The sequence below is a fragment of the Chamaea fasciata genome, unplaced genomic scaffold, assembly GCF_029207755.1.
Source record: "Chamaea fasciata isolate MVZ Bird 193981 ecotype frontalis unplaced genomic scaffold, bChaFas1.0.hap1 SCAF_1, whole genome shotgun sequence".
Taxonomy (NCBI): Eukaryota; Metazoa; Chordata; class Aves; order Passeriformes; family Sylviidae; genus Chamaea; species Chamaea fasciata.
Window position 1 is genome coordinate 123,119,214 of NW_027094086.1, and position 12,953 is coordinate 123,132,166.

Genomic DNA, 12,953 nt, shown 5'->3' on the forward strand with positions numbered 1-12,953 from the left:
AGAAAATACAAAATTAAAGTCCAGATTCAACAAAATGCTCAATACCACCCTTATTTAACAAAGTTCTCTAATGGGTATTGAACATCAATAAAGTCTTTAAAAGCTCTTCTGAATAAGAGCCTGTATACATAGTGGGTGATTCATAGTTAAGGTTCTGAGATAATTCAGTTAGAAGCCAGCCAGAAGTTATGCTGCTCTAGAAATATTTATGCTGCCATATTTCTTAGCTCATGCACTTTAGAACTGATCCTTTGGGATCTTGGTATTTAAGCCAAAATGATAATACACTTGTGTTAAGCGTAAGGAGAACGCAAACGTAATACCTAACTGCAGTGTGACTAAGTTTATGCTAAATTATTATGTAGCAAACATAATAGTTCATTAGCAATAAATTTTTGTATTTACTTTCTTGTTCTGTTTTCTTTTAAAGAAAAAAAGAACCAGTGAAAACCTGGAGCTAATAAGCTAATGCAGCTTAAAATATCTGCTGGCATTGTCAAAGCAGTTAATAATTTCCTTTCTCTGCAGTTCTTCGCTGCTCTATCATCAGGTCTTGTAAGTTACTTGAAAGTATGCACACAGATAAATGCATGCTCACATACCTCACTTTCCTTTTCTTGGCACTCACAGTTTTAACTTCTGCAGTCTGTTCCCTATTCAGCTTGTCCTGTTTGGCAGTGGCCATTATACCAACAGATAAGTAAATGCTTCCTCCCATCCCCCTGACCAACAGGGAGGCTGTTTATATGCTAACTGTACAGGCATCAGGGCTTTCAGAAGCTTTCAGGTAGAATAGGCTGTTATATCAAATGGATTTGAATAGAAATGCTTGTTAAACATCAAGAAAAATTAACTGAATGTTGAAAGTATCTTCTACCTGCCATTCTTTCAATTCATTTTTTTATTCTTCTTACTTGAATAGTCCAAATAGCAGGTAATAGAAATAATATTCATTAATAAAAAGCATATTACTATGTTTTTATTATACACAGTTGAGTGTAATAATGGCATTTTTTGATTACCTGTATCAGGGTTGCAACCAATTTTGAAGTGAAATACTGAAACTGTGTATTCAGGATGCCTCCTCTGGTTGACATAAACTTCCTTTTCTTAGCACTTTTCCAGAAATAGAATATAACTAAAAATGTAATTTTATTGTATGTGAGTTATTTTGTCTGAATCAAAAATCAGTTTGATAAGGTCAGGTCAGTATTGCATGGCAGAAGCATCTGCTCCAAACTTTTAAATACCAAGATATTCACACTATTGAGTGTAAAATTTGTTTCTTGGAGGATTAATTGACTTAAGAAAAGACTGAAATACATGTTTTCATTTATTGCAAGCATTTAAATCGATTTAGGATGTGCAAGTGATTCAGATGTGTGACTGCTGGTCATACAGCACATGTGCTTTGTACAATACCAGAATGCAGCAGTAGAGCTTACTGCTAAAAATAGCCTGTAGGATTTCCCTAACAGGATTCAGCCAATAATCTCCCCACCCCCATGAAAAAAAAAAAAAAAAAAAAAAAAAAAAAAAAAAAAAAAAAAAAAAAAAAGAAGAGGGAGACAACTGTTTTCAATTGCAGACTGCTGTGAAATATTAATAAAAGATGGTTATTCTGTCTCTGCAGAACAAATGCCTACAGCCAGATTCTGCTCTCAGATTCCTTGTGTAAATCTGAGCAGCTCCACTGAGACTGGTGGATTTATTCTGGATTTACACCAATATTACTGAGGTCAGAATGTGGCCCTGAAGACAGATGGGAATGGTGCCACCACTGAACCATATAATGATAGGGGACACAGGACAAAGGAAACTGAATTTGCATTAAGTCGGTAAAACCAAGATTTTCCTGGTGGGGACTCCCTAACACTCATTCATTTCCAAAATACTTTATTTGGGTCAGTTTCTTTCAATACTATTTTAAACAGAGGGGAGAACAAGAGATGTAAAAATCATTGGCTGACATCGTGCTTTGAAGAAGATTAATTGGAACAACAGTACAAATAAGAAAACCCAAGGGAAGAATATCTAATAAATTATTGCAACAAAAATTCTGAACTAAATAATGTCAAATATTCTGTAAACTGCCTAAATGAAAATTAAGTGGACTTTTTTTCCCGCCTTTAACTCATTATCTTGTGCATATGCTGTGTATTTATTGCTTAACTCTCACAACAATCACAGTTCTGATTCCCTTCAGATATTTGGCTGAAAGCATTTTTCTCATGACTCACAAAAATTTAGGCTCAATTTGATGCCCCTGCAATAATCTCCTACAACTGTTTTCCTCCTAAGTTTTTTTCTCTGCCAAGAATATACTATATTTAAATAGGAGAAAAAACCCCAAAACCCCTAACAGTAAATAATAACTCAAGGCAGGGACATGTTATTACATTAATTTCTAGAGTCTGAATTTGCCCTTGCTTTATGGTAGACTAGAATTTTCTCCCTTGTCCACACAGCCATTCCTTCCTTCCATGCTTTTACAAAGGGTAGTGTTGCAACTGCTGTGGACAATGGCTGGTTGCACCTTGTGCTCTCTTGAGGGAGAAAGTCATAGAACCATAGGATGGCTCAGGTTGGCAGGGGCCTCCAGAGATTGGCAGTCCAACTCTGCTCAGAACAGATCAGCACTGTGATCAGACCACATTCCTTGGGACTTTCATCCTGAAGGATTTTCTAAGGGCCATACAAGAATAAGTAAAAACTGGGTGTGAGTTTCTTTCTTTCGAGTCATCAGTGAATAAATGCTAGGGCACCATCTAGATCCAGGAAACAGTATGCACAGATAAAGTCATTCTATACCCTAATATCCCATATGTTAATAATACACAGATCATTTTGTTTTGTTTTGTTTTTTTCCACAGAAACTGTATTAGAACTGTTGATGTTGCAAAATTTCTGTTCATTGTCACTCCAAAAGTATCAATCCCATAACATAAAAACAGTTCTATTTTCAATGTCCTCAAAAACTGGAGTGATAAAGGTTACATGTGTAAGTCTGTACTCTTAGGCACATGTCAGGGGAAGAGATTTCTTTAAGCAGAAAGGAAAGGCTGAACTGTGAATGCAGAGCTATGTGCTCTGTGAGACCTGGTCAAGCAGCCAGGGAGTAATGGCTAGCATGGATACAGCTTGCAAGCAGGTACAGGACCACACTGTCCTCAGCCAGTACCGAGAGGATATATAAGAGCTGAGGGTGCAAAACAGAGGTGGAGAAGCAGAAGCACAAAGCTGTAGGGCAGGTGAAAATAGGAGCTTTTGGGGTTTTTTTAGAAATGAGTGGAGATTATTATCTTGAATGAGCAGTGAGGGGGAAAAAGATTCAATAAAACAAGAAACAGGGATTCAAGAAAAATGTGTTTCATATTTTGAAAAAGGAATTAATGGAAGGACTGAGAATCTCGGTTGCAATAAATTTGCCTTCCTTCTTTCCCTCTTTCCTTCTTTCTTTCCTTCTTTCCTTCCTGCCTTCCTTTCTTCCTGCCTTCATCTCTTCCTCTCTTCTTCTCTTCCTCTCTTCCTCCCTTCCTCTCTTTCCACTGGTGTTCATGTAGCAATGCTTTACTAAAAGGGTAAATTTCAACTCTGCCTAATCTGTCTGTCTGCATTTCAGTTGCTGAACCTATCAGGTTTCTTTGTGTCACATCTCAAACCCTTTATGCCAGGGATGTCCCATTCCCATCACTGTCTCCCTTCAGTGTTTGTCGTACATAATTTCATTCCGTCTCTTATTTTTCCATCTCAACTTCACACTTACTTTCTTGATTAGTTCCACTAATGCCACAAGTCCACAGATCTGTGTAACCCCCTTGACCCTGCACCCCTGTCTGAGGATTATAAAAGGAGGTGTCAGTAAACCTTTGCAATCAGGCTGAAGCAGCAGCTTTTACACTTGTAACTCCATTCAACTTTTTCAGTGGAACTGCAGATTTTTGAAAGGGACAGCGAAGTCTACACACAGTGAGATCACTTTCGATCTGCTCTGCAGATCTTAGAATGAATTTACAATGTTTTGGAGAGTCTGTAAACTCGACTAGAAATACAGTGGTCTGGTTTAAGAATCCTGTCTATAAGCAGCCGTTGTTTTTGGAGAAACTCATGGAAGGTGAATTAGTATGTTTGTTTCTGTACAACCCAAATGTTTGTTACCCAACAATAATAATACATTTTTGCTTTCCAAGTTCACATTCTGATTGGAAAGATGGAAGAGCACACTGTCTCACACAGTTACATACAGTGCATATTAAGTACTCCATCCTGCGTAAATCCGTGGTCATGGCCTGAAAAGATGCAAACTTTCAGGGCATGGGAAGTTCTGCCAGCTGAGGGAAATATACTTCTGGCTTAAACCTTCCTAAACAATAACTGCAAGTATTCCCCCCCACCCCCCTTTTTATTTTTCTTTGTGCACAAAGTGAATCTTCACTTCTGACCATGCTCAAATGTTATACTGACATTCAGGCTTTTAAAAAGGTGGACCCTCATGCAAGGTTAGATTACCCACAATAAGAAATGAAGCTTCTGTGGTCATTTTCCTTCTTTTGAAGATTTTTGAGGTTCTAATCACATTGCTTTGGACAGTCCATGCTCCCTGAGTGGCTGGAATGCCCAGGACCTAAGCATAAAACCTGTAGACTCCACACAACTGTTCAATGACAGAGAAGTTGTAGCCAACATCACTTAGTCAAGCCTACAGCTTTGCTCTTTCTGTGGAGAAAGCAACCTTGAAGCAGAGACTGATTTGCCAAATGAAGACGTTGAGAATTACATTGCAGTTTTCCTCCTTACTGGTGGTCTTCCTTCAACTTATTGGTGGTCTCTTTACAAAACAGGCAATGAGAAAACAAAGAAAAGAACCAGAGAATAGGGAAATGAAAGGAAAAGCTATAAATGACTTAAAGGCACCAAAAATGCACCTGTTTCTCTATTGCCAGAGCCAGTCAATGATAATAATTTATGACTGTGTGAATATTAACCCTGTGATTTATCAGCTGCACTGATTGAGTTGGTGCCAGTACAGCATCATAAAACAGAGGAGCAATAGGGCTAAAACTGAACACATTGCTGCAGGAGGTATTTGAGGCATTTAAGTCTGTTGATCCCACATGAACAAATGCATTTGCCCTGCCTATTAAAAGCAGTCTTTAGGGAATCCTACCAGTTGTGTAGACATGCTGACTGGGCTGGTCCATGTCTGGGTGAGGTAATGTGGAGTCAGAGGGGGAAGATGGGGTCCTGGAAAGTGGTCGATGTTTATCTGATCCTGCCATGCCAACTGTAGCCATCTGAGACTGGTAGATTTGCAACTGGTGGACATGCCGATGTGCCAGGAACTCCTGTTTCCAAGAAAACAGCACAGTAGAAAGAAATGTGAGATGGGATCAAGCAAAACATGTCAACAAATTAAGTTCATTAGGTCAGGGCTGTAATAAACAGTGGGCACCCCCAGCCCCCAACTTGCACCTAAGACCCACTCAATAAATCCATTCAACAGATGTTTTCACGCTGACAGTGTGGGCTACTGGCTTTGCTGGAGAGTAGGTGATGGCAGGCAACCTGTCAGCTCTCTCTGACAGGAAAGACAGCTTCACATGCAAAGGCTTATAAAACACAAAGTTGTTCTAATATGTTGGATACACAGTATGATTTTAGAACATGCATTTTATGACCCTACACAAACAGAATTTAAATTTTCCCACGGCACTAAAAGTGAAAAGTGATGTTCTTAGTACCAAATGCACTGAGCAACTGTGAGTCAAGTTTCTATAGTTATCTCAGTTCCCAGAGCTCCCTGGAAAGCAGCAATGATTTGCATATAAGTTTTCACAAATTGTTTAGAAATTCAGGAATTGTTATGTGAGATCCCACTTAGGAACCATCTTTTTTTGTCATAACTGCTGCTGGCTGTAGGCAGAGGCAAACACTTCAGGGAAATAGGCAGGTGTGAAAAGACTGTAACAGTAGAAAAGAAGATTTTCTCTTCTGTTTTGTCAACAGATGGTCACTTTTGCTGACATGACAAAGGCTAAAACCCTGTGAAGCCAGTAGGAACCTGGCTCACTCCACAGATAGGATTGCTTCTCAAACCCTTTCCTTTCTGTTTTTCTTTTTTTTGTGCCTATAGTCCCAGAATGTCAGTCGAAAGTGGATGCAAGAGAAATATTTTCAAAGCACTTAGTGTGAATTCAGTTGAGATTCACACTTGTGACTTACAACTGCAGGCTCTGTTTATCCTCACCTGAGCTCAATATAAATATACGATATATGCAGGAATATATATATGCATGTGGCTTTATATTTTTTTTTAATAAACTCAGTAACAATTAGCATTGCTATATGTGATTGCTTGGGACAGCAGCTTGGAGGCCTGGCTTGGTCCAGGGGAGATTTCTGGCTGCTCAGAGAGGTGAAGCTGAGTTCAGGCTGTGTGGGAAGGCAGGTGGGAGTAACCCAGCCCATCACGTGCGGCAAAATAAATTGGCAGCTCATGGGATGTGAGAATGTCTACCCTGCATGTAGTAAAAGAGGCCTTTATGCAAACAAGTGCTCATCAATAACAGCTGAAATGAGAATAAACTCTTTAAAAGGCAGCCTCAAACCCCACATTAATATCTAGGATCTCTACTTCAGTGAAAAGACATAAGGTTGTGGGAAAGTTAAATCACCTGGGACCTTATCATAAGTGACTAGATGAAGAAAAAAAAAGAGTAAGCAAAAAGAGATTTTATAAGAATTGTCTTTGTTTAGAGTCATTGAACCATTTCCCTTCTTTTAAATAAAAGTCCCAAACTTTTCTTTTTTTTTTTTTTAATGTACAATGACAGGATAGTGTTCCTTATTCCAGGAAATATCTTGAGCTATTTGAAGAGGTCTGTGTATCCATCTATGAACATAATAAAACTGAACATTCAGGAATTTTTTCCTGAAATCTCTTTTTGCTTAGTTTCACTAATAATTTTGATTGTGATAAATTTTCAGAGGTTATTTTTTTTGTCCTCATAGGCATGCATATCTTTTGCAACCTTTAGGGGAGTGTGTGTGATTGGAGGTGAGTGAAGAATGCAGGGACACTATTGTATTGAATATTCTCCCTATGGAGAATGGAAAAGTAGAATACATTCCTTTGTGAGAATTTAGCATTCACTTTCCTCAATGTTTGCTTAGTGGTCAATAAAGTAGGCACAGAAGGCATTTTGCTATCTGTGGCGTGATTACTCCCTGCATCCTAAGATCAAGTGGTGGCAGCAGCACTGTCTGTCTGATGCTCTTGCATTCACAATCTCCTGCCTACTCTTCCAAGCTCCCTGAGCTGAGCAGTTTGGAAGGAGCCAAACTCCCGCCTACAGGAGCCATTCATGGCACAGAATGTTGCTGCCAGACAGGAAATCAGTAGAATACTGTTATTTCTGCTGCTCTCCTCAACTTATATGTTGCCTTTGTTGCATTAATTAAATAGCTGCTGTCTGTGTAGTTCTTTGAGGAAGGGAATTTCTGATACATCTTTCAATGTTCATACTAACTATTGATAATTCATTAATTGAGCTCACTTTTCTGATAATCATTAGAGTACGGAAGACAAAAGGATTTGTTCCCTGTTGGAATGCTCTTCAAACTAGCAAAGGTTCACCAGTGGATTGTGGTAGTCTTCATCAAACATTATTTCTTAAAGAAGTCTTGGAAATTCAGCTGTCAGTGAGGGCAGATTGATACTGTCTCTGTTTGGACTTTTCTCAGTGCTGGTTGACTCTGAGCTCTGAGGCCTTAGAGCTGCCTTGTCTGCCTTTTTTTTACTTCCAGACCTGAACTTCAGTTTTGCAATATCTGCTTATTTTTTTCAACTGTAAGTTTGCCATTCAGTCAATATCTAAAATATAATCTTTCCAGGTCTCTGATCTAAAAAAGTCAATTTAAGTAGGGGTTTTGTTTGTTTGTTTTTGTTTGTTTGTTTTGCTGGTTTGGGTTGTTGGTTTGTTTTTTTTTTTTTTTTTTTTGCTGGGCTGTTTGTTTGGTTTGTGAGTTTGGGGTTTTTTACAGTGTCTTGAAGAAGAAGGAAAAAAAGTCTGGAACATCACAAAACATAGATAACTTTGGAAGATGTTCCTCTCTTTCCTTCTAAAATGATTTTGTGCTTGTGTCTATGTAGTCGATAGAAACAATATTTTTCATTCAGATGAAAAAATCAAGATTTTTTTTTTTAGTACAAATCAACCTGTGTGAACATCACCTAAACCAGACATCTATTTTAGCAATTTTTTTGGAGACGAAGAATACAGGGTATTTCTTTCTCTCCTCCATTTTCAGGTCAAAGTGCGTCCTGTTTATATCATTCTCCCCTCCTCAAATGAAACCAGACACATACTGTGTTTGACACATGTTTATCAACATAATCTGTTCAAGGAAGGAGAAGAAATTTGTGGAAGGTTCCATGGAAATTGCCTGACACCTACATTAATTTCTGAGAACACAGAAAACATTTGCCTGTGAAAATCTTTTAAAATTTGTTAAAAATAGGGTAGTTTGTCTCACAACGTTTGCACCACGGTTTACATGCTCTCATGGCATCCAGATCCTTTAACTGTACTATCACAAACTGTAGACATCAGCAAAGTTTAGACATGTTTAGATTTTAGTCAAAGTTTTAGGCTAGCTTCCTGATTAGGTTTTATTTTACAGACAACAGGCACTCATGAAATACATGTATTTTTTTCCAGCCACCTACACATTTATGCTGTGAGCATTTCTGATACTGAGTCACATACAAGTGGATTAATGCATGGAATAATGTGGATAATCAGCACACTTATCTGGCTCCCCAAATGCCCACCTGGCCTCTGGAAGGGATTAAAGGAACACAATGAATTCGTCTTCAGGTTTTATGTGTTACAGCCCTGCAAACACATGTCCATCTCTGCAGCAATATGACAAAAGCAGTATTTGCACATCTGCAGGGCTAGTGATTTGTGTGAATATATTTGGAGCATTTCTTAGGTAACCTGAGCCCTGTCTGCCTGGCACGGAGCCTGCTAGTTCCAGGTGCCTGAGATTAGTTTATTAGTAGAGGCAAGCAATTAGGGCCTCTTCAGGAGCTAGCAGAGAGCTATCCATCGCCTTCCACAGAAACAAGCTCAGACCCTCACTAATTATTTTGAGGAGGAATTTTAGAATCAGTATCTAAAGAGAAGATGAGCCTTTTAGGAGCATAGGAGATAAATATTTGTTGTTCTCCTAGTATTACTGTAAGGTTTGTTTAGCAGGGCTTTGAATTAATTTGGGTTGGTGTGAATATTCCATTCATGTAGATGTGTTGCTTGTACGTTTTGGAGCTTAACATTTTGTAAATTCTAAGGATTTTAATGAGGACTATTTATCTATTTCTACTGGCTGTGTGAACTGATAAATCACAAGTGCATTCTGTTGGATTATTAGATGGTCTGTGTTGGAGGATAAAGCAGAAGTGAGTTGTCTATAAATTAACAGTCCTTTGAACTGTTATGTTTTGTGCAGAGACAAAATATGTGGGATTCACTCATAAAACCTTTTGGTTTTGCCTCTTAACAGTCTGTTTTTTAATTTAATATGTTAATATTTAGTTTAGTCACAACTAAATAATTCCAAAGACTTGTATGTCTGTACAGAATCCTGCTACAGGATTGTATGGTTTTATTTGCACCTCCCTTCAAGGTTTATGCTTTGACTTTTTTCATTGTGGTAGAGAACTTTTTTATTCCTCTTAGGGATAGCAAATTTTGCATTTCTTAATAATAAGATTACTACTTTCATGTATTTGTGGCCAGGTTTATGTCCCTCTGTTGTTGTGCCTTTGATGTGTGTGTGAAGTGTGTGCTAATGTCTATTAATTGATTGAAGTTACTCATGTTTTGCCCGTCCTGCCTTCCTCTCCCAAAAGACCTTAAGCACTATGAACCTTACAAAGCCATTCCTCTCAAAGCATTTTTGGTGGTCTGTTTGCTAATTTACACATTGCTTTCAGAAAATTGCCCACAGGATGGGTAATTTCTTGAAGGGAAAACCTACACACAAATGCTTCAGAAAGTTTTGCCCTGGATGAGGATGAACACAAGACCTGCCGCCTTCTTTTGAAGGATATTTTTGATGCCTGCTCTGCTGCCTTGTCTCACCCCATGGCTCCTGTTGGAGGCCTTACTCCTCAGCCCTGTCCAAACCCCTGTAGTGACATGGGAAGAGAGCAACTTCAGATCCTGCCACTCGTCTTTTTTACTACCCTTCTGGGCTTTCTACCTTCCCAGTGCAGTTGTAGCTGAATGCATCCATGGGCTGTCCAGGCCAGCCAGAGACTGCATCTGGCAAAAAGGCCTCAACTTGCAGCAAGCAGAGCTCAGTCCTGCTTTAAGGTGCCTGTGAGGGCAGTCTTGGCCCAAACTACGACAGCATCACGCAAAGTCTGACTGAATCAGAAATTCTGGTCACCCAGAAACTTCTCCTTCTACCCAGACGTAGGTAGCTAACAGTCCTTCAGAAATATCATACAATATACTAATAGGTTTGACCTTGGTTATTCTCAGCAGTGAGGAAAAAAAAAAACATAGAAAGCACTGAATGCCTATACAAAGGAGTTTGTTCCTTGGGACAAAACACTGTGGGTAAGTGGAATTTGTAGCAATTTTTACCCACGAGTTTTGTGAAGTACTATTTTGCCTACTGTCCTCAAACCAAACCATAACTTGTTGCCCTCAGAAACCAAGCAAAAATAGGTCCTGAGGTCTTAAAAAAAAAAAAAAAAGTGTGTGAACAAATGTGAAAGTGTAGGAAAGGTGTCTCTTTGTCAATATATACAACCTAAAATAGAAATTAGTCTGAGATATCCTTGAAAATTAATATGTTGAGACATCTTTTCAACTGCTCTGTCACTTGGACAAAACACATCACTAAGAAGCCCTACCAGTTTCTATTTTTGACAAAACCACACGTGGAGCCACCAACTTCCATCGTCATCACTTTCAAAAAACCCCAGTATCACCATCTGAAATATAGTCAACCACAAACTCAGAATCAGCATTTTTATGAAAAGTAAGTAAATTACAAGTATGGTTACAGACACATAGATTGAATAGGTAGAAATGGACTTAGAGCAAGCAAAACTATAGACAGGAAGGAACAGGACAGTTAGCCTTTAGGCATCTGGATATATTAGGTCACATATTAGCAGGATGTTTATAGAATTTGGATTTCTCTTGCTGTAATCCAAGGAACACAGTGTTGACTAGAAAATGGTTAAGCAGGAAGGAAGTCTTAACAACTGAGTCTTAGGTGCAGATACAGGGCAGTGGCGTGGAAGCTCTAACGCAAAACTGCCTAGAGTCCTAGACAGAGATTTGCCTTGGGCGGCAAGCTGCTTCTCACAGCAAAATAACCCCATGCCCTGTGCCTTCCCCTTGTGGAATGGCTTATTCCAGCTGCTGCTAAGGTAGAGCTTAGTACTTAGATTGCTTCTACTGCAGTGACAGCCCAGGGAGCAGTTATCACACTCAACCAATTTTGTTTTCCCCCTCTGCTCCTGGAGCTGCAAAGCTGCTGCTGTAGATGTGTGTCATTCCCACCCCCCACCCCACCCCCCCCCCTACCCCCCCCCCTCCCCCCCCCCCTCTTCTTTTCTAGCTCAGGAGCACCTTTGGAGTGACAAAAGGTGTTATAAAAACTACAACACTTTTGAGCCAAGATGGAAAACTTCTTGGATGGAAAGTTTCCAGAAGCCTGAGCATCTAAACACGACCCATGTTGGTCCCATGTAAGCGAGGAATCAAGGTGGTCACATGGTTTGAGAAGTTTTCAGCTATCTTTGTTAAATAATATGAACCAAGTAGTCATTATGTTAAATGGCATGATTAAGAAGAAAGGAATTATGGGAGTGACAGAAAGGGTGGTCTTAAAGTCAGAGCACTTTTACTGGAGGGAAATTCCAGGAGTCCAGCTGAGCTGCTGGTTTCACTCCTGGTTCCTGCTCCTGTGAGACCTGCCTTCTCTGCTCCCAGTATTGGCAGGTACTTGACTTCTGTCACTCCTGCTAAAGTGCTGACTGCAGACTGCACAGCACTCATCCAAAGAAAATGCAGCACTCCTCAAAAGCTTCACTCCCAGCTGAATCTTTTCTCACTTTCTGGCCCTCCCAGATTATTAATACAAATGTATAAATAATTTGGGGTTCAATAAAGGGGAAAAATAGACCACCTGCATATCTTGTGGGGGGTTTTTTTTGTTGTTTTTTTAAGGGAACCTCTGAAGAGGTTTCTTGTTACTTTATTGCTTTTACTAGAAAAAACATGACTTTCCAGAGGTCACTTGGTACTTTCCAGAAAAAGAATACAGAGAAGTGCAAAAATGAATGCAAAAGGAAAATACAATTGTTCATGTGTCTTGCCCTAACTTTCAGTATTAACAAGTATTTTCTTCTTTTACTTTGATGTGAAGAATAAGTAGGCTCTATAATAACATTTAATGGTTACAACCACCCAATCCTAGTAGCTTTCTGAAATCAATAAGTTGATATGCTGGCCAGAACTAATTAATGATACCATCACCTGTCCCACATGTTTCATTGCTCTGGGAAATGTCATCCAACTCTCTTCAACAGTATTGATCTGCACCAAATCAGTTTGGTGTTACTTTAAGCGGATCATTTCAACCACTTGCATTTTTTTGCTGTTCATCAGAACTACTTTTCTTAGCAGACGTGTATGATTTATTTTTATGTGAAGAATCATTACTTTGGCCTTCACACAGAAAAAACAATAATCTCCAGGCTAAATTCATTAGCAGTCCTGCTGCAGATCTGTGTTTTCTGCATATTTTAACTGATTCTGCTTTGGTTTTATAGACAATTCTTCTGAGTTCAGGTTTTATTGTAGAATAAATGGAAATTACTTGGATCTGACATATAAAGAGAAAATCTTGGAAAACCCTGCTCT

The 12,953-nt window shown here is 39.0% G+C and overlaps 1 protein-coding gene across 8 annotated transcripts in view; it reads right to left on the reverse strand.

Moving 5' to 3' along the window:
- Window positions 1–12,953, reverse strand: part of HDAC9 (histone deacetylase 9) — a 457,129-nt gene that overhangs the window by 142,743 nt on the left and 301,433 nt on the right. For all 8 annotated transcript variants that reach the window (XM_066196204.1, XM_066196228.1, XM_066196196.1 and 5 more), the window contains one exon: window positions 5,168–5,345. In XM_066196204.1, coding sequence (XP_066052301.1) covers window positions 5,168–5,345 — 178 coding nt within the window. The remainder of the gene's footprint in view (window positions 1–5,167; window positions 5,346–12,953) is intronic.